General features: G+C 40.6%; 1 protein-coding gene across 1 annotated transcript in view; it reads left to right on the top strand.

The window, feature by feature from the left end:
- The first annotated feature begins 14,948 nt into the window (after positions 1 to 14,948).
- LOC119795641 (proprotein convertase subtilisin/kexin type 4-like) overlaps positions 14,949 to 23,106 on the top strand; it is a 208,408-nt gene continuing 200,250 nt past the window's right edge. Inside the window, exons 1-2 of the mRNA XM_038303717.1 lie at positions 14,949 to 14,991; positions 19,732 to 19,986. Coding sequence (XP_038159645.1) covers positions 14,949 to 14,991; positions 19,732 to 19,986 — 298 coding nt within the window. The remainder of the gene's footprint in view (positions 14,992 to 19,731; positions 19,987 to 23,106) is intronic.

A 23,106-nucleotide genomic window follows, 5' to 3' on the forward strand; every position in this document is an offset into this window, starting at 1 on the left:
AGCTGGCATATACCCATTGTGCCCATGGGCCTGATTTGTTATTCCGCCAAACAAAATGTGCTTTTTGTTTACAGGTGTATGCAAAATTGGCATGACTTTTAGAGAGCAACCCAGACGACCTAAGCTACATTTGCACCGTCAGAATCTTAGTGCCCACCTATCTCTCAGAGATTCACTCAGTGCCCTCTGACCAACCTCCTGCTGAGCCCCGAGCCTCATAACACCGCCGGATTTCTGTTCCATAGGTCACTTCAGATGGCTGGCACGCTTGAGCCCTGTTGACAGCTTGTTGTTTACAGTATGTGCTGTCAGCATGGGGCAGCCTCTGCCGATCAGCGGCCTGGTGGGAGGTGGATGCACCGAGGTGTGTGTGTGTGTGTGTTTTGTTCGGGAGGAGGCAGAGGCGGTGGAGGTGCTGTGGCAGAAGAGAACTGATGTCAGCAGGGGGTCTGGCGTAGGTTTCCTAGCAGGGAGCCCATGGAGCAAAGCCCAGCAGTCTTTGATGCTCTCTGGCTCTGAGAGAAGGGGAGAGGGGAGAGGAAGGAGGAAAGGAAGGATGGAGAGGAGGGTTGAAAGAGGGGAAAAAAGGGTTACCTGTGGATCAGCCTGTGTCTGGTGCATAAGGGCCACATGTGGAGGGCGGATGGGGGAGAGGGGGTGGGGGGTGGATCTTTGATGTGAGTCCAGGTTGGAGAAGAGCGGGCTGCTGAGGGAGGAGAGGACGGTGAAGGTGCTGCAGTGTGGTGGAGATGAGAGGAGGATGGCCAGAGCTCTTTTACACCAACACTTTTTACTTTTTTTTTTTCTTTCCCAGAGTATTAGACTCAGAGTCTCGGCTGAAAACGTTGAAGAAGAGGTGCGGATAATCTCAAGGAAATGTGTTAACCGTATATTGATCATATAGTTCCAAGACTGTGGATGAAGTTTTAAGATATCCGTCTCTTGCTGCCGCTTGCTGAGAACCCAAATGCCTTTCATCTCTTTCCCATGTGTGTGCAGCAGGAACATGGAGGTGGGGTTTTGGGGGGGGGGGGTACTTTCCTGCCTCTGTGAGCGTATGAATCTGTGTGGAGCGTGTGGAGCTGATGTGTTTATGAGAGCATACATGCACGCTTTGTTCAGAGGGAAATCTCTGTGAATATTCCAAACCAACAAAGGCAAGATCCTGCTGGGCTGCTGTGTATCAGTAGATCAGAGGTGTGCGTATGTGTGTATGTGTGTGTGTGTGTGTGTGTGTATGGGTGCATGAACATCACTCATTCTTGCACAATTATAAGGACACCAAACAGGCACAAACACCCGCTGGGGCTAGCACTCTCCACAATATGCCCGGGCTCCCACAATGCATCAGTATTTCAAAGCTGCGCTTCCCAGGAGACTTAGCTCTAACAGTGAGGTCTCTTCTTCCAGGAAGTGACACTCCCTCCTGCTGAGACACACTCCCACAATGCACCGAGGTGGCTCCCAATGCGATACGCACACTGTGTGTTTGCTCATGTTGGAGGTTGCAGCCGTGCATCCGTCTGCAAGCAGCTAACGGCGCAAACATCTCTATTTCTCTCATTTGCTCCTTTCCCTGTCTCCTCTGCTTTGACTCCACTTACATTCCTGATCCCGGTTTGGGGACAGCAGACTGTGTTCCAGGGCTGACAGCAAGAACAAAAATACATCCAGAGGCCCTTTGTACACTGGAGAAATGTTTCCCTGTGACAAGGAGTAACCCAAGGCAAGGCTGACACATCATACAATTTCTCTCTACAGTGTTCTCTGAACCCGCGGCCGGTTTACAGTCAATGTACAGCGAGCCCAGCCTTAGTCGACAGCTTCCCTGCTGATCGTTGCAACAGTCCTTTAAAGTAGCGAGAACTCATAGGAACCTGTCAGAGAGAGATTGACTGACTGAAACCTCATCCTGACCTAAATCTAGACGGTTCTGACGTCTTTTTCTCGGATCTGCTCCTTCATTACTTCTTAGCTCAGCTTTATTTTTTTGAAACACACAAACTGTGTCAGTAAATAACTGCTAGCCATGTAAACATGCTGGCACATTTTTTTAACGTTGTTTGTTCCACAAAATAGTTATATGTTCAATTTCTAATAGTGAAGCCAATGTAACTCCATATCTGAATCCATTGTTTTTGTTTTTTGTTTTAAGGGAAAAGTCTGGTCAGCAAGGAATAATCAATGGATCCTTATTTATACCTAACACTAAAACGTTTGGGGTGATTTAATGAATTTAGTGTTAATCAGTAAAAAAATTAAAATAATAATTTTTGTCGAGATTACTGAGTCTGGGAGCAGCCATTTTTGCCCAGCTATAGTAACACCTCACTCCTGACATCTTCCGGCAGTGACGTCACAATGTGGTAAGCCTAGCGCCATTCTCCCCGCTTTACAACCAAAATCAAGTGGAACTACTAGACACATCTGCAATCAACAACAATTATACAAGATTTCCAGAGGACTTCACCACTGAAATTCACCAGAGCTAAAGGGAAACTGACAATGCCCACGTGCATGGCAGCCGGATGTTGTAATACATCGGGTAAAAGTAAAAAAAAATTAGTTATTTCACCTTTCCAATTCATTATCCTACACGGATGGGTTCGCCGTCTGATTGCCAAGTCTAAGAGGGAGGATTTGCCATTGAACTTCTGACCAGAGAAAAAACACTTAATATGTAGCCAACATTTGGAAGAAGAATGTTTTCAAGATGACTTGGATTATGGTGTATCTGGTGACAAACACTAGGACTTGATCAATAGCCGATACCGCACCCTGACATCACAAACCTGTGGGTGGCAGTAGTGTTCTTTGACAAACATGGATGTCTCCAGTAAAGCGCATTCAAATGAAAATTACTCTTGATTAAAGCACTTATCACTTATTGAAAAGTATGTTATAATTTCATATTTAAAGTACTTTCAGAAGTTTGAATTCTGAATATGACCAGACTTCTCCTTTAAGAAACAAAACAGAGGCACAGAGACGCACAAAGACACACAATCATGCAGACAAAATCACACCTAAGGAGAATTTAAAGAAGCCAATTAACCTAACATTCATGCTTTTTGGACTGTGGGAGGAAGCTGGAGTACCTGTTGAGAACCCATACATGCATGGGGAGCACGATCAAACTCCATGCAGAAAGACCCCGGGCCAGGGATTGAACAAACGGCATTCCTGCTATAAGGCAGCAGTGCTACCCACAGCCGTATAAGAAATAAAGTATTAACTGTCCATTAGAGAGTTTTTTTTTTTTAGGGAACTGTTCTCAAACATTAAAGTTAGCATTTTTAGAAGCTTTAAACTTGAGATGCAAGTTATTAATTAATCAATTAATCTAAAGTTGATTAATTAACGATTAGATAATAAGTGGAAATTTTTATGTGAAACAGTTATTTATGGGAAGATCTATGGAAAGATCCTCTTTTATCAAGAGGTCTTTCCGTAAATGGAAGGGCTGAAAAATTTTCGCAATATGCTGAGTTACAAAAAAAGTAGTACATCATTATATTTTAAGAATTTATGGTGCCAGCTCTATTAAATTACTGACTGAACAAACAAAGTGTTTTCTATCGCACTATTAAACTAAACCTATTTTATTAAACCGATTTTATTATATATTATCAATCTTATATTAAGATTTAAAAATAAGGGAAATAATGTAATTGAATAAAAATAGATCGAGCACATGAGCAGAGAATTAAGGCAATCATTATAAAAGACATGGTATGCCGCTTTGCTACGCTGCCTGACCATTTATGACCTCTTTCGATTAAGTCGAAGATGAGTGTGATATAGCTCTCTTTTTCACTGTAATCAAGCATTCATTGCTGGGAGAGATTATGCTGTTAACAGCACCTTTTAACAGGTAGTTAAATGGCCGCTATTTAGGTAATTACTTAAGGAGTGTGATCACTGTTTATATTTACAAACAGGGCCACATAAAGTTAATTTTACATTCTTGTCACTGTTAAACAGTGCAAATAATCCTAGACTTATAATCCCTCCATTCCCTTGGCATTACTGCCCTGGCAAATATAAGTAAGCCTCCGCTTAAATGTGAAAAGCGGTGCGCTCTAGTACAGGGCAGTAACAATACAACAGTGAAAGCAATTCCTTTAAAGCGGACGTTAAGTTCAACCATATACTGAGAAAAATCTCTACTTTTTACTCAGAATTGGTTTCTGGTTGAAGGTAAATGCGAAAAACACAAATAACATTTTCTGTTCCCCTTGAAGTTTTCTTTTGTCCCATCAAAACTTTAGAGTACTTATTTGGGAATTTATGTCCATATAATAATAGTCGAATCTCGGATTTAGGAGGAGCAGTTTGGTTTTCGTCCTGGCCATGAAACACTGGATCAGCTCCACACCCTCAGAAGGATCCTGGAGGCTGCATGGGAGTTTGCCCAACTAGTCTACATGTGCTTTGTGGATCTGGAGAATGCATTCAACTGTTTCCCTCGGTGGGTCCTGTGGGGGGGACGCCAGTACTTATGGAGTACTGGGCCCTTTGATAAGGGCTGTTAGGTCTCTGTATGACTCGTGCCAGTACTTGGTCCGCAATGCCATCATTAGGTCAGACTCATTTCCGTTGAGGGTTGGACTCTGCAAAAGTTTCCCTTTGTCACCGATTTTGTTCATAACTTTTATGGACAGAATTTCTAGGTGCAGCCAAGGTGTTGAAGGGATCCGTTTTGGTGGCCTTAGGATCGCGTCTCTGTTATTGGCAGATGATGTGGTTCTATTGGCTTCATCAGGGCGTGAGGTACAGCTCTCATTGGAGCGGTTTGCAGCCGAGTGTGAAGCGGCCAGGATGAGGATCAGTGCCTCCAATCCGAGACCTAGGTCTTTAGCAGGAAAAGGGTAGAATGCCTTCTCAGGGTTGGGGAGGATGTGCTGCCCCTAGTGGAGGAGTTTAAGTATCTTAGGGGCTTGTTCACGAATGAGGAGAAGATTGAGCGGGAGATTGATAGGCGCACTGGTGCGGCGTCTGCTGTGAAGAGAGAGCTGAGCCAAAAAGTAAAGCTCTCGATTTACCTGTCGATCTACGTTCCTACTCTCATCTATGGTCTTTGGTTTTGGGTCATGACTGAAAGAACGAGATCCTGGATACAAGCGGCTGAAATTAGTTCTCTCCATAGTGTGTCTGGGCTCTCCCTTGGAGATAGGGTGAGGAGCTCAGTCATCCGGGGAGGAATCAAAGTAGAGCTGCTGCTCCCCCACATCGAGAGGAGCTTGTTGAGGTGGCTCGGGCGTCTTGTTAGGATGCCTCCTGGACGTCTCCCTGGTGAGGTGTTTCAGGCATGTCCCACTGGGAGGAGGCCCAGAAGGGGACCCAGGACACGCTGGAGGGAGAATGTTTCTCGGCTGTCCTGGGAGCACGTTGGGATTCCCCCGGAGAAGCTGGCCCAAGTGGCTGGGGAGAGGGAAGTCTAGGCCTCCCTACTGAGGCTGCTACCCCCGCGAGCCGACCACGGATCTGCAGAAGAAGGTGGATGGTTGGAAGGAGGTCTATAACTTTTGATCAATACGTCTAATAAATAGTTACCAAGGGCCATATTAGTGTCATGACGGGTATTTGGAAAATTGAAAATATCTAAATGCACTAATACAGTAGTAGAAAGTAATCAAACAGTAAAATTACACAAAACTGTATTTCCTGACATTTTTAGGACTGTATCAGCTTGAACCAACTGGAGAATTACATTAAAATGAACACCAGAAATAATGATCTGAAACATGGAAATATATCTGAGCTTTACTTTAAAACACTGTTTATTTGATGGTTGCTGATGGCTGTATGCAAAACTAAGCTATATAAACACAAAGGTATACCCAGATATAGTATAATAATAGGACTAATAATAGGATAATAATATAATAATTTGATAATAGGACCCTGTTTAGTCTAAATATTAACCCAAATATATAAAAAGATTAGTGACCATGCTGAACCCAGTCCAGTTCTGCTTATTGGTTATCTGTATTTTTTCAACAAAGCTTTTTTTTGTTGTTGTTTAAAAGACTGACAGAAATGACCAGATTTGTCCTGCTCTCACAGAGCACACAGAGTCCCCTGAAGACGTTACACCCATGCACCTGAGAAAACCGTCACAGAAATAAGGCATTAACTCTACCGGACTCCTATTTTTCAGGGACTAATTGATTTCTCTTTGAAGAGCTGCCAAGTAAATCAGAAAATTGTGTTCAGTGGTTGAGGTGTTTGCTTTTGCAAGCGTGTTTAAGATGTTTTCAGTGATGGCGCTTTGGCAAAGCTTTCTGCCCTGGAGTAGCTTGTATATAATGGACTGCCATGAAATCATAATTGCGTGTTTATGAACAAACCAGCTGGTTGAGGCAGAGGGTAATTATTTTTCTCTGCGTTCTCCTTTCCGTTCACCGCACACTTGCGTCTGATAACTGCTCTGGTGGTAAATAAACAGTGGGCAAAATAGAGGAGTAGAACCAGGAGGGAAAAAATGAAGCCTCTGTAGTTCTCCCTGCCTGTTTTAAGGTTTTTATAAATCGCTTTTTCTCCATCCCTATTTTTTTCCTCCTCTTCATTGTATCAGAAACACTAAAATGATTTAAAATGAAATCTGTCTTTCAAGTAGAGAGGAGGTAGATAAAGTGGTCCAATTCAGTCCAGTTCAACTTTATTTATGAGGAACTTCTGGATAAACTGGATAAAACCAGTAAAGTCAATGAGACGGAAATTAAAAAAACTATAACACCCCAATAAGTATTAAAAGCCAAAGAGAAAAGATTTGTTTAATCTGTATGGAGGACCTAGAGAGTCACTGAAAAAGAAAAGCAGCCATTTCAAATGTAACATTTAAATGAGGGAATTTCAAATTGAATTTAAAAAACATTATCTAATCGCACATTTTATATTGAATTAATTGTAAATTGTATTTAAAAACCCATCATTGAATACTGAAATCCTACAGTTGTTCGATTTAAAATAACAAAAATTCATAAATCTGAGTATATACGCCTTTCCTAATCACATATTTAACTTTCATTTTCAAATCCTGCATTTTGTTTTCGCTTTAGTTGCTCCATTTACATTTTCTCTGACCCTTCAGGTCATAGAGCACACTGGAAAGCAGTTAAACTCTCTCATTGGTTAGACTGCCACACTTGTTTAACAAAATGACCAATGAGGAAGCTGGTTACATCTGAGGAGCAACTCTGATTGGTTAAACTGGTTTCCAGTGTGGTAAGGGACCAGAAGGGTCACCAAAAATGTAAATGGAGAGGATAAATCAAAAACAAAAAGGCAAACTGAAAAATAGGATGGAAAAAGAAATAACCTTTTTAAGCATGTGATTAGGAAAGGTGTTGATGATCAGATTTATAATTTTTTTTTTAATCTGCATTTAGAAATAGGAAAATACATTTTCACATTCCAATATTTAATGATGGATTCATGAATACAATTTAAAATTACTCTTTAATAATTAAATTTAAAATGCGCAATTAGAGAATGCTTTCCAAATTGACTTCTATATTGCAAGATTTAAACATTAAATGGCTGCTTCTCTTTTTCAGTGACTCTCTAGGGCAGAGGTCTTTAACAGGGGGTCCGCGACCCCTTGGGGGTCCATGGAGGTACTGCATGTGGGTCACGAAAGTTTTGGTTGATTAGACTTTTTTTATATTCCCCCCTACAATTTTTTCCTCTAATTGAAATGTAATTAAATACACATTAACATGAATTCAACACACTGTCGGAAACAGATAAATGGAGGCAGAAGATGTCTTTCAGTCATCAATGCACACACTCAGAGACACACAGGAGATCTTTCAAGCTGGGCACCGTTTCATTCACAACACCTGTCCCATCAACCAGGAATCAGAATCAGAAATACTTTAATAATCCCAGAGAGAAATTACTTTTGTTACATTACTCCATCTGTAATAGAGTGACTATAGGACCAGTTTGATATAAAACAATTTCATACAATCTATATAATTAGCAGGGCCCCGCTCCATCTCACCTTCAGTTTGGTCCTTGGCCTGGAAAATGTTGAAGACCCCTGCTCTAGGGTCTCCATATAATGGAGCAAAATTCACTCCCATTCAAGTGAAAGTTACTTGTCCAGCAATCTGTTTTCCAAAAGTTACACAATGTTGCTTAAAATAGGCTTTTAAATAGTCAAAGAAAATGCCTGCCTTAAAGCGGAAAACTATTCTGATATTTAGGACAGTCTAAAGAGCAGGGCTGTTCCCCTTCCAGCTGCGACAAGAGCAAAAGGTCAACTGGCCTAAAAAAATGAGGTGCATTACATGTTTAGGAATGTAAGACAAGGAGAAACTATTTAACAACTTTAAACAGAAGGATTAATCGAAAAAATTTATTCTAAAATCAGGTGATGTGAACTGGTGAAATGTGCTTAAACATATATTTTATTTAGTTTAAAAAGACATTTAAATAGCATTTTGCCACATCTCCAGCCCTGTATTTAAAATTTACTGACATCAAAATAAAGAGTTACAGTTATCTTAGTTTATGAGATCATGAAATATTTTGTTTTTCTATTCTGTTGCCTGTGTCTGTGTGTTTATTAATTTTTTTACTGCAGATTGTTAGGATTGTAAAATGCATAACCAAATCAAAATAGTGTATCAGTTTCATTATGGCCGGTTGCTATGACAAGATGATACCAATAATAATGCATAAAGTCTCAACCTGCATTCTCCTACCTTTTTCCTATTATAAGGTGATATCCAGTAAACTTAAGTTTCTCACAGCACCTTTTGCTTCACAGATATAGTAAACAACTGATGGTTTGGAGGCAGTTAGCTGTTGTGCTTCCAGGATCAAAACTAAGTAACTCCAGACAAGCTCCTCTGGCGTGAGTCTGGAAGCGTAGTGTGATCATCAGGGCCAGTGAGAGCTGACCTGCTCATGCTGGAACACAGCACAGTTATCCTGTCTCATTAACGAAGCCACTGCTCTCACATTTAGCCTCGTTAGCTGCTCTGAATGGACATCCAGCAGCCCGCTGAGGATTCAAGGGTTAATTGTGGCTTGTTTCAGAACCGAGTCCAGGCCAGCTCAATAATGGGCTGCAGTTATTGGCTTGCTGGCTATGCGATTGTGTGTCTGTGGGGATTCAACGCTTGTCTTTTTATGTGTTGCCTGTCTTTGGGTATTGGTTTTAGTGTTGACCCAGGGTCAGCTCTGCTTCTCCTTGCTGTCCGTAATAACAGACAGCTGACTCAGGGGACAAGTTCTGGATCTCTTTATTCAAATTAGACACAACTATTCAATGTGGACACCGCTGCTTGCCACGACGTCTAACATTTACATGCATCCTTTGAGCACATGTTGGAAACATGGGTCGCATTCTGATGTATCGCTGGCATAAACTAACTAAACACTAGCAACTTGCATCCCCATCGGCTTTCCTTTATTACCTCTATGGGGCGTATTTATTTATATATGTGTTAATCATCTTTGCTTCAAACCATCTGTACTGACTGTAGCTTAAAGGACATAGCTATAACTTTTTAATCAAAACTATATCTTTATTTAGAATACTCCATCCAATGAATGCCTAGAGTGGTGCATAATAAAAGTATTAAGTTTAATAAAAGAAAAAAGGAGTCTTGTTATTGTTTTATGAAGTTGGATGGGTTCATTCAATCCAATCCATCTTTTTTTATAAAGCACTTTTCTCAAAGGACCAAAGTGCTCTACAGGGAAACAACATAGCACCATTACACGGACTAAAAAAAACCCATACTTATACAGTACTAATAAAATAGTAAATTAAAATCAGAACTATAAAATCTATAGTAAAATAAAAATAAAAGTAATTTAAAACAATGCATCAGAGACTAAAATTAACATCTCACACAGTTTAGAGAGCCAAGGCAACAAAGGCGACTTAAAATAAGACAAAGAAGTAGACAATTTAATTTGCAATGGAAGGTCGTTCCACATTTTTGGAGCTGCCACATAGAAAGCACGATCGCCCCTAAGCTTCTCAAAAATCAGCTGATCGGCTGACCTGAGTGAAAGGGAGGGTGCATTAGAGTGCAGCAACTCAGAAAGATAACATTGAGCAAGACGATGGAGAGACTTAAAAACAAAAGAACTTTAAAATTAAATCTAAAATGTACAGGGAGCCAGTTTAATGAGGCTAAAATTGGGGTTCATAGCATATGAATATTTATACAAAACTTTTCTACACTACAATTCAGGTGACAAAGAGCTTAAGGGTTGCCAGTTCCTAGTGTCTCCATGATAGAACAGAGAACTGCCTTCTTCTCAGAGTGTAAAAGATCCACACACACAGAGTACGATTGGAGATCTTGTCCTCCTGTGCATGTATGAATCACATATATGGATTTGTGAAAACTGAGACCGATCTAGCCCCATAAAATAAAAATAAATAATATAAAAAGAAAAATCATTAGATCTGAAAACAGTCAATGAAAATACTGATTGAGGCAAGAGGTTCAAAATATGATGTACTTCAAATGCTAAATATAATTCAATCTGAAAAACTCACACAGAGAGAAAAGATAATTAGAAGAATTTATTGATAGAAAGTATAGTCTTTGGCGCTCAGACCTCGGCAGGAACATTCATGCTGAATTATGCTTTAACATGCATGAGTAGATAAATGAGAATAGGGATGTTCCCCCGGCCTGAAACTGGTGGTGGTTTAATCGGAGCTGGTTGACAAGGTGATCTGCTGAGCAGAATGTGGGACTAGAAGACTGAGGGAGCTGACGCCAGGCTTCACTCGGAGACTCGGGAACTGTCCATGATGAGCAAGCATGAAGCGACAGTGGAGAGGAAAAACTCCCCCTTGGGAAGAAACCTCTGGCAGAACCGGGCTCAACATGGTGGTCTTCTGCCGGACCAATGCGGTGAGACAGGGGATGGTGACAACTGGGATTAATACTCTCTGATGAGGTTGAGGTGAAGTCGAGTCATGGATGACGATTCAGCTGCGATGGCGGGGAAGGGGATGGAGGTGGGTGGATTGTCGTCTGAATCGAAGTCCGACATTGCGATTGCAGGATAGCGGCTGGGATGAAGATTTGGAGCGTTTATAAAGTGAGAGCAGGACGCTGATTGGGCTTGTGGTGGAGTAGTTCGAAGCTGAATGGCTCGCTTCGGAGACGGATTAGCTTCTGATTGGATGGAGGTAAGTCAGAGTTTCTTCAATTGAACTTCCGCTAGAGCTTCATTTCAATCTGAAAAACTCACACAGAGAGAAAAGATAATTAGAAGAATTTATTGATAGAAAGTATAGTCTTTGGCGCTCAGACCTCAGCAGGAACATTCATGCTGAATTATGCTTTAACATGCATGAGTAGATAAATGAGAATATGGATGTTCCCCCCAAAAAAAGCCAAGGTAGAGGCCGGAAAGTCCGTATGCTCGTGAGGCATACGCTAAGGACAGAATAAAAGTGTGCGTAGTGAAATGCTGAGAAGATTTGAGAACAACTTACCGAGCCAGGTTGTTGAAGAGAATGGTGACCAAGGTTGACGCTGAAAACTTACTGATGATGATGATGATGATGACGAAGAATACATACCCACGATGACGATGATGAAACCATGGTGATGATGATGACGAACCTCCATGATGCTGATGCTGATGATGATGCTGATTCCCCCATGATGATGATGCTGATGATGATGATGCTGATTCCCCCATGATGATGATGCTGATGATGATGATGCTGCTGATGACCCCCGATGATGATGGTCCCATGGTGATGATGCTGGTGATCCCATGGTGATGATGCTGGTGATCCCATGGTGATGATGCTGGTGATCCCATGGTGATGATGCTGATGATCCCGTGATGATGATGATGATGATGATCCCGTGATGATGATGATGATGATGATCCCGTGATGATGACGACGATGATGATCCCGTGATGATGACGACGATGATGATCCCGTGATGATGACGACGATGATGATCCCGTGATGATGACGACGATGATGATCCCGTGATGATGACGATGATGATCCCGTGATGACGATGATGATCCCGTGATGACGATGATGATCCCGTGATGACGATGATCCCGTGATGATGATGATCCCGTGATGATGAAGATGATGATGATGATTCCCCCATGATGATGATGCTGATGCTGATGATGCTGCTGATGATGACGATCCCCCGATGATGATGACGATGAACCCATGATGATGATGATGGTGCTGAAGGTCCCATGGTGATGATGCTGGTGATCCCATGATGATGGTGATGATGATGACGATGATGATCCCATGATGATGATAAACCCCATGACGATGGTGACGATGGTGATGATGACGGCGACGATGATGACGACGACGGTGATGATGACGACGGCGACGAATCTTGCGGATGAGTCTGATAATGGATCTTGCGGATGAGTCTGATAATGTCTGATAATGAATCTTGCGGATGAGTCTGATAATGAATCTGGCGGATGAGTCTGATAATGAATCTGGCGGATGAGTCTGATAATGAATCTGGCGGATGAGCTGAATGATCTTGCGGATGACATAAAACATATATCTTGCGGATGATGACATGTATGAACAAAAGACATGACGAAATACAGACGCATGACGAGACGCAGACATGGTGCATATTGGTGCATTAGGGAATGCATCAAAATGGCGTAAAAAGCATGACGAGACGTAGACCAGACACGAAGAGACACACAAGGGAAGGCATGTTGCTGCCTGACATAAGGTGAGATGATGATGAATCTTGCGGATGAGTTTGATAATGATCTTGCCGATGATTCTTGCGGATGACATAAAACATATATCTTGCGGATGATGACATGTATGAACAAAAGACATGACGAAATACAGACGCATGACGAGACGCAGACATGGTGCATATTGGTGCATTAGGGAATGCATCAAAATGGCGTAAAAAGCATGACGAGACGTAGACCAGACACGAAGAGACACACAAGGGAAGGCATGTTGCTGCCTGACATAAGGTGAGATGATGATGAATCTTGCGGATGAGTTTGATAATGATCTTGCCGATGATTCTTGCGGATGACATAGAACATATATCTTGCGGATGATTCTTGCGGATGACATAGAACATATATCTTGCGGATGATTCTTGCGGATGACATAAAACATATATCTTGCGGATGATGACATATATGAACAAAAGACATGACGAAATACAGACGCATGACGAGACGCAGACATGGTGCATATTGGTGCATTAGGGAATGCATCAAAATGGCGTAAAGAGCATGACGAGACGTAGACCAGACACGACGAGACACACAAGGGAAGGCATGATGCTGCCTGACATAAAGGTGAGATTGCACGTATAAGCCAGAATTAAGACAGCATAAGTATAGCAGGGAGACAGCATGAAGGCTGCACAAAGCAAGAATGTTGATAACTGATGAGTAGGAGGAGGAGACGACGAGCTAGAGGATGGGCATGGTTAGGTCAGGTAATGATGAGAAAGAGTTCGAACCACCACCAGTATTTGTGTTAGAGTTACCTAGAGGCAGAGAGAGTGCTGCGCTGCGAGAATTGATGAGATCTGGGCGGAAGATGAGGTATAGGCTAAGACCATCGGCCCAGTACTGAGGGAAGCCTCAGAAACCCCGTGAGTAGCTGACTACGTAGCTGCTCCAATCGGGACGGATGCCCAGGATACACCCTGAGGGAAGCCGCATGAATCTGAAGTATCCTGAGGTGATGAAGAACCATCGAGTGACGTGGGGTAACCCTCGGGTGTAATGAAGAGCTAGAATGCCTGAACGTGATGCGCTAGATGATGAAATGTTAGAACTGCTGCCGGATGATGCTCTGTGAGGGCATAAGAAACGGGAGAAGCGACCTAATAAAGTTTTACTACTGCAAATATCGTGGTGGGCGGATATGCGATCTTCCCAACGGCCCCTCGACGCAGGCTATGGAACGGGGTAGCCTCCAGGGCAGATGATGGGTGTAGAATAAAGGCCGTGGACCACGAACACCTAACCTGAAGACCCCCCAAAACCTAAGGATGAACCAGCACCCGTAAATTGGAGCATGCAGGAGATTGATAATATCGTCTTATATTTGTTATTATTTATTATTTTTAAATATTTTTAATTATCTAATTATTTTATTTATTATTTTTATTATTTTTATATTATTATTATGATATTATTGATTATTATTATAATTATTATTATAATTATTAGACGACAGATGATGAGGAGAAAGACGATAATCAGAAAATAATAAGGGGTAGTAAGATGACGGGCTGATCAATGATTAAAGCTGAGACGTCACCTGCTGATGCGACTTCAGGGGAGGGAGGAAAAGAGAGACTAAATTAACAAGTTTCCCTAGAATAATTAGAGCTAGGCTAGTGAAATATAACATGCATGGGAATAAAGTGTAGCCTAAATAAGGGGCAGACAAGCATGAAGCGAATCTAATGATAGAAGATATGGAAGAAAACATGGTTGGATACATCTTACCTAGGGCTGGCCCGCGGGCGTTCCTTAATGTGAATGAGGGAGGTCCGTCTCAGCAGGCAGCGGCAGGGATGACGTGGCAGTGCGGGGATTTTCCAGGTTCGGAGCGTGCGGACAGCGTCGAAACGGATTGAGTTAGAGAGTCCAGAGGAGTGGAGGGAGGCCGGGAGCTGCCAAACAGCTGAAGGACCGGACGTGGGTGCCGCCACAAATCGGGAAGCTGAAGAAGGTCCAAAGCCCGCATCGATACGATGAGAGGAGCGGGCGCATCTGGAGCCCTCTGCGCTGGCGGGGGGAGCGGAGGACTTGCATGTCTTTGCGGCCAGGTATCGGAGCAGATTGAAGAGCGGAGGGCGAGGGAGATGAACCACGAGGAGGCAGGAGGGAGGCCAGCCGAGACAGCCGAGCAGAGTCCATGCCGGAGCCCGGCAACACGCCCTCGGAGCGCAATGCGGAAGAAGGAGATGCGAGAGCAGCCAAACGGGAGCCTCTGTGAGCAGGGAGAATTGAATTGTCGTCTGAATCGAAGTCCAACATTGCGATTGCAGGATAGCGGCTGGGATGAAGATTTGGAGCGTTTATAAAGTGAGAGCAGGACGCTGATTGGGCTTGTGGTGGAGTAGTTCGAAGCTGAATGGCTCGCTTCGGAGACGGATTAGCTTCTGATTGGATGGAGGTAAGTCAGAGTTTCTTCAATTGAACTTCCGCTAGAGCTTCATATGTGAGTTTGCCGTTAAGCAACATGAAAACATTCAGCAAAATCTCCTTTTAATAGACTTGCCCACCTGTACTCTACATCTCCAGACCTCATCTGATATCCCCTCATTGTTCTATCCATCTCTCTCATGCATAAACATAAAAATATTAACAGTAACACCAGTGGCAGCTGGCCAATAGAGGGCGCTAGGGCGTTGTGAGTTGCGGATGTGAAATCCCTTAAAGGAAACTTACCAAGAGATGAAAACATTTGGACCCGATCAGCCGAACATCAAAATTAATCAACAGTCCAAAGACAGATGTAGACGGTACACTCGCTCCTTAGCTACAAGGCTTGGCTAACTGCATGTAGCGAGGCTAAAGCTTTATTCTGCTTTTCCTGCCTCCTTTTTAAAATGTCAGGATCTGACCCAGCATGGATAAAGACAGATATGACTGATTTAAATCACTTTTTAAAAAAGACAAAGAAGAATGAACAATCTGATATTCACATGGAAAATAATATGATATAGTGTCCTTTTTCTAGATGTTTGTTAAATAAGCATAGTTGCTGTTAAATAAACACATTCTCAGAAAATAGTTTTTATATATATCAAAAAAGTATAAAGCTGACTAATAACTTCTCCATTATTAAACTGGTACATTTATTTTTAGGTTTTTGACACAATATTGGACCATGCAAAACACAGATTTGCCTTCACAAAGCCCCAGAAGGGTAAAAAAAAAAGAAGCAAAAAAGTAAATCTATACATTAAATTATGTTTGTTTTTATAATGTTTGTTGTTGTTGTTGGCATTCATGTTAATAGATAGATAGATAGATAGATAGATAGATAGATAGATAGATAGATAGATAGATAGATAGATAGATAGATAGATAGATAGATAGATAGATAGATAGATAGATAGATAGATAGATAGACAGACAGACAGATAGATAGATAGATAGATAGATAGATAGATAGACTCAGAGACAACAATCTGAATTATGTAAATTCATAACAAAGAATTAATGAATGAATTAATGTGTCTTTCTCCAGTTAAATTAAAATCTACCACCTGTTTTATATGTAAATAGTGTTCTTTATAATTGCATTGGTGTAATTCCTGCTTCCGATTATCCCTTTATAGCATACTGTTACAAGCAATGAAACATACTTGCATCTTTGAATGTAAGGTGTGCAACAGATGGTGATGTAGTGATGTACAATACACACCTGTTTATTTTTTTTGTCTTGGTATGAATGTTTTTGAAAACTCAGGAAAAACACTAATTGCTACTTTTACCACTGAGTTATTTGGAAAAAGCATAACAAAAAACAAACTTAACACTGAGATATTTTGTGCTAACTGATTTGTTTCAGGGTTTTAAATGTTTTTTTTCACTGAATTATTGCTATAGTCTACTGTAAGCTGCTTATAATGCTGCCTCATTTCACATGTTTCAGTTTGCTGTTTTGCTTAAAATCAAAAGACATCAACTTCTCTTGGAAAGAACACCAAGAGAAATTAGCGTATATCAAAATTGAAAGTTTATTAATTATGATTTTAAAATCTATTTTGTTTGTGAAAAAGCCAATTAGCTCATTTATCTCCATGCTAACTGGACAGGATTATTTTTGTGTTTTTTATCTGGGTACATTTCAATCTGATAATGAAATGTTGTGTATGTTAACATAGCTATTGAGACAGAAGGCCACCACATTTTAGCTGATTTCTTGTATTTCAAATCAAGGTGAAGGGTTTATGTCTGTTGGATGCAGTGCTTAATTATTGAATATTAAAATGAAACTTCTCATTTACCAAGCTACAATAAAATCCAAATGATGGCCAAATTCTTATTTCAGCCGTTGCGTATATTAGCTGCGACCTATGAATCAAGATTCTATGACCTATAAAATTTGATTGACAGATTGACTGTTGATATATGATTGGCCAAATTTAGGTGTACAAACTGACGTATAAATAACTGGCCTGCAAGATAACAAAAAAAACAGTGTATTCTCATTATGAGTTCGTATGAAATCGTACGAAAAGTTATGCACTGTAATTTCGTACGTTTTGGACGTTTTTTTCGTCGTATGCGCATGTGCATCTTACGCACCATTCAAGAACATAGAATATAAATTACAATTAGCCCTAACCCTGACCCCAACCCTACAATATAAAACAGCAAGCAACGTAGTTAGAGACATGAATAAGTGATTATTGCACTGTTTTTCCCAGTTTTACGTCCATCCGCAGATCCTTTTTTTTTTTGTCTGCCAGCGCATGCGCACTGATCTGGTTTTTTTGAGGAAAAACGTCCAAAACGTACGAAATAGTGTGCATGACTTTTCGTACGATTTCATACGAACTGATAATGAGAATATGTTGAAAAAAACCACACAAATTTTAAGACAGGATTTTTTTAAAATAGAAATTTTCTAACATTAGGGACAATATCGTCTGATAAAGCGTACATTTATATACATGTTTAAGCCAGAATGATTTGACAGGTTAAATATGACTTCCCCATGACTTTAAAGACTTGGCATTCTTGTTCGTTTTCTCTCTTAAAACGACTTTTTTATTTTCTTTTTTTTGTATTCTGTAAACTAAATAAGTCTATAATCTTTACTGAAACCCTAAACAGTTGATCTAATTTATTAATCTTTTGACTTATATGGGTCTAAATCAGCAGGCCAAACAGAGCAATGGTCATGCTGTTATTTCAGGAATACATCTATAGTGATGATAATCACTGTCTTAGATGTGACAGATTCAAGTCAGCTTGATCCCTCAGGACATACGTACATTATAGACCGACATCCCAACCTGAGTGGAAAAACAAAAGGATTTAACCCTCCAAAAACCTAGTTTTAATGTCGCCAAAGTGAGTCACGTTCAGTTTAAGTTCCTAAGGTATCAGCTTTACCAACATGTTGATTTGAACCTGCTTCTACACACTACCAAACACAGGGCAATTTCAAACTCCCTCCTTTTTTTTTTTTTTTTGCAACAATCCAACACAATATTAAAGAGCACAAAAGGTGGCTGCTTATGTTTCATAGGAAGTGTCCTTCCCTTAATGCTCAAAGGACTCAGCAGGGTTTCTATTTGAACAAGAGCCAGTTTCAGCTGCAGTACAGTAGCCTGCAGAGTTTGTCTCTGTGTGAAAAACGCATGCCTGTATACCATGCAGTCGTTGGATACATGCGCACTAAACTGTCACTGGATGTGCTGCTTTCAGCTCTTTTTTGGAAGTGTGAAATGACAGGCTGTAGTTTGAAATGGCTTCAGCTAAATAAGACGTCTTGCTGCATGAGGGAGACCGGGTATTTGATTGGGTCTGCGTAGGTGTAAAAGCATTGTGCTTTTTTTTTTCTCCTTTCCTGCTTTCCTTACAATATGTTTTCTTAAAATTATCTCTTTTTCTTGTCCCACATCCCACCCACACAGACACCTACTCACACACACACACGCACCAATACCACCATCTCTGTTGACAGGGTAAATTGTACGAAAAGCTTTTAAGGCAATTAGTGAATTGAGCTGGAGCCTTTCTTCCCATTCGCACTGTTCATTAGCAGCTCCTTCAGTCTGTGATATTACCATCACTCCAAGCTGGCATCAACACCACTCACTCCTTATGTATGTTTGTGTGCAGATGTGTTTCTTCGTGACTGTCTGTGGTATTTTACACATCCCTTGCCGTGGCAAAATTTCAAAGCACAGCGTTGTTGGAAAATAGATCCTCTCAGGCCGGAAATTCGGACGATATTAATCCATTTTATACATAACAAAAGAGGGAAATCTAAGGAGACTAACAGAAAACTTTAAGTGATCACCATCATTTGCTTGATTGTATTTTGTTGGCGATTCCAAAAAAGGGACTTTTGTGATGATGATTAAGGAAGCTCTTCTTCTTAACCAAGCTTAAACATGAAGAGATGTCAAAACAGGAAGAACCATTTTTTAAATAAATCCCAGAGAAGAACATCCAGCCAATGAGGTTATGATAACATCACACATTGTCGCTGTGTGTTCTGGAAACTGCAAATGAGTCACTGTTGTGAATAACAAACACTTTGACTGGTAAATCAGAAAATGTAAGATTATGTGGAAATCTGCAGAAATACAAGTTTTCAAAAAAGTTGTTTGCATGAAAATGAAAATGATTTCATCCTAATACATATGGAGTGAATTTGGTTCCATTAGTCTTGCAAACGAAGAACATGTTTTATAAAAGGAAATTTCAAAACATGCAATGAGAAAGTTAAACTTTTAGAATTTCTTATAAAATAAAACCTTCTCAAAAGGATTTGAGAGTAATTTTAGTGTTTTCTTGTATTCAGACAGACAGACAGTATATATATCAAGAGGTGTTTTTTTTTTTTTTTTTGAGATGATGGATTTGCAGTGAATAGCTAGGGGGTCTAAAGCAGGAACCTTTGCAGGAAGAAAACACTAGTTAGTGACCACGGTAATCTGGAGGAAGATTATGAATGTGTGAGTCACTAACTTATTCTTAAAGTTCAGTACGTGGAAGTCCGAGGAAGAGGTAGATTCAAGCCGGTCGGCTGCCGAGAGTCCCAGACACTGAAGCCCCAAAGACTGAAGAACTGGCAGGAGATCAGGTCCAAGCAGATGAAGGAAGGCAGGATAATCCAGAGGGCGAAGCCAAAACTGGTGTCGAAGAGGTTCACAGGGGTCCCAGCCAGAAGATCAGAGATCAGAAGAGTAACCGAAGGGAAAACCTGTTCGGTGTCAGGAAGCAGTTCCAAGTTCGGTAAACAGTAAAAAACAGAGCATGAATCTGAAGACAGGCCAGGCAAACAGATCAGAACGGGGACAGGAAGGCTCAGAGGTCCAAAGGCCAAAAGGGTCAAGATCAGGCAATCAGAAACAATAATATCCACTATAAAACTCTCAATAACCTAGCACTGATGACTGGAAGAAGGAAGGTTAAATAGAGACAGGAGCAGGTGAAACAGAAGAGCAGTAGTAAGAAACTGGGCGAAGCTAGACAGGTGAATGGAATGAACAAAAGGAAATATGATCTGTAAAATGCAACTTCTAATAGGGAAATTAAAAAAAATAAAACATACAAAAATATGAAAACTGTAAAGAAAAAAAAAATGGAAAAAAGTTTGAAAAAACTGGAAAAAAAAATATAAAAAATGCTAATTATGTAATTTTAGATTATTTTATTTAAAGGGGTGATAAAATGATTCTATAGGGTATTTGGTGCTGGTCCTTAAGGTCTCTGAATAGGGTCCATAACATTGGTTGGGCTGAAAATGGCACATTTGCGAAGCTACTGAGCAAAGACTCATCATAGCAACAAGCACTCACTCAATGAAACATTGAAATTGCTGATATGGTAGGGTGACCAGACGTCCTCTTTTTCCCGGACATGTCCTACTTTTCATACCTAGAAAATGTGCGGGGGGCAATTTAAAAGTCATTTGGGATTTTGGTCTACTACAGTGCAACTGCCTCCTGGAACTTCCGGGACACTTGGGATGTCTGTTACCAGCCCCCCTCCTCTGGCTGAGGACGGGTGGCTCATGGCTCTCTGCTGAGGTCCGGTCCAGTCAGCGGCCCAGCAGTTGACACTTCATACCCCCACCCTCCCTTGGGCCAGTGAACCAGTTGGCTGGTGTGTAAGTCAATTTTGAGGGCATGACAAAATTACAGGCCAGAACCAAAATTTGGAAATTTAGAATTGTGAGATTTGTCGATGGGCTTTCACCCTTTCTGTACGGCCATTTCACCCACTGAACTATCGTTATTCATCGATGACAATGGAAACTCGGTTTTGCATTCTATGACCCCTTTAGAGTTTTAAATGATTTGGTTGGTGAGCGAGGCAACCTATCAACCCGACTTATTTACAGTTCTGTCTGGAGCAATAAAAAATTTATCGAATGAATTTCATTAAATTTGTGATCATGGAGAAAGGAATTAAATATGACCCCCCCCCCCAACTAAAATAAAACAAAGCTTCTTATGCTGGCATTCAGTAGGTAGAATAAACCTAAACGGAGCACAATTTACAGCAATAAACATTATTTAAAGTGTTTGTTGTATTAGTTTTGGTTATAGGGTTTTTTATTAACGGTGAGCTCATTTATATTTAAAGATCAAGTGTTTTCTCAGCTCTACTCTGTGTGTGTCAGTGTGTGCACAGTTGATAGAGAGTTAATTATGTGGAACACGGGAGCGTCACTTTGAAGGGGGGTGGGGGAACGAGTGTTTTACATTATTGATTAGTGACACACATTGCCAACAAAATCATAAACACAACACACAAACACATCTCTGAGCACTTTCTCACCCATGCCGTCCTGTGATATCAACACACACCTATGAATAGTGTATAAATCTGGCGATGATCCTTCTATTGGTTGCGAACTGTTAAACTGTTGTAGCTGACACACTTAGAGTACCTGCTATACATTAGGCCTCTGTTTCGGGTCCATATGGGGCTGTCATCATCCCTGGGTGTTACATTATTTAGCAGACAGAGTATTTGATCCCACAGCTAGAGCTGATTCTGGTCCATCATTAATGCTGAAGTTGGCTTTTACCAGAATGTGCTGTCGTTACTGCTTTACCCACAAGTACAAACATGCATGTAAGCACAATAACTGTGTCTTTATCATAGCATGTGGTGTAAGAAAACGAAGCTTTCCTTCTCCTTCAAATATTTAAGGGAGTGGGTTACATTTCTGGATGGATTTCAATGTACGTCTGTAAGTAGGATGGTAACTTGAATGATCAGAAAACACAGAGCTATACTGCAAACTTAGATGTATATTTGATGGACAACCATTTTCTTTGCAACTAAACAAAACAGTAAGACAACACATGTAAAAAGTAAATAAGAAATAAGTAGAAGATAAGGGAAACCGTGTGTTACTTTTAGCTTTTATCTGAACATAAAGTCTCTCTTTATGTAGACAAAACAGTTCAATTTTAGTCTATTCGGCCATTGGCCTCGGTCTTCTTGCCCCTCTTTAAGAAAAGCCAAATTTGTTAAAGATGATAGCTACAAGTTAAGCTTCCCTGTACTTTTAAAATACCCTAAATTCACTAGGATTACAGTGCTTCTTCGACAAATAAATCAGTTCAGAATGTTTATATTATTAACAATAGAGTTTCGACTTGGTAATTTCAAACTTGCCCCAAAATTAGAGAATGGAGCCTGATTACAGTCGATAACTGGCTCTAAAGATTGGTTCTGATTAAGATGCAGTAGCGGCTGGTGGAGTTTTCTCTGGGGGGGCTATAAATTCAAAATAGACATACACCTATAACTATTTAAACGTATACTAAGTTATCACACCAGTATATTTATATGAATGCCAACAACAAAAACATTATGAAAACACAATTTCATGCATAGGTTTACTTTTTGAACATGAACGTTGCCCTTCTGAGGCTTTATGAAAGCAAATCTGTGTTTTGCATGGTCCAATATTGTGTCACAAACCTGCAAAAAAAAAACAATGTTCCATTTTAATAATAGAGAAGCTATTGGTCAGCTTTATACTTTTTTTCTTATATATAAAAACTATTTTCTAAAAAAGTGTTTATTTATGAGCAACTATGCAAATTAACAAACATCTAGAAAGTACACTATATTATATTATTTTCCATATGAATCCCAGATTGTTTACTTTTTTTGCCTTTTCTAAAAAGTGCTTTAACTCAGTCCTACCTGTCTTTATCTATGCGGGGTAAGATTCTGACGTTTGAAAAAGGAGGCAGGAAAAGCAGAATAAAGCTACATGCAGTTATTTATGCCTTCTTGCTAAACCAGGTTCTGGAAAAGGACATTTCTTGCACCATTTCTCTCTCTCTCTCTCCAGTGCGTCTCCAACTCCTGCAACTCTACTTGTCT

This window comes from Cyprinodon tularosa, unplaced genomic scaffold (assembly GCF_016077235.1).
Source record: "Cyprinodon tularosa strain WSP-4 unplaced genomic scaffold, ASM1607723v1 ctg519, whole genome shotgun sequence".
Classification (NCBI taxonomy): domain Eukaryota; kingdom Metazoa; phylum Chordata; class Actinopteri; order Cyprinodontiformes; family Cyprinodontidae; genus Cyprinodon; species Cyprinodon tularosa.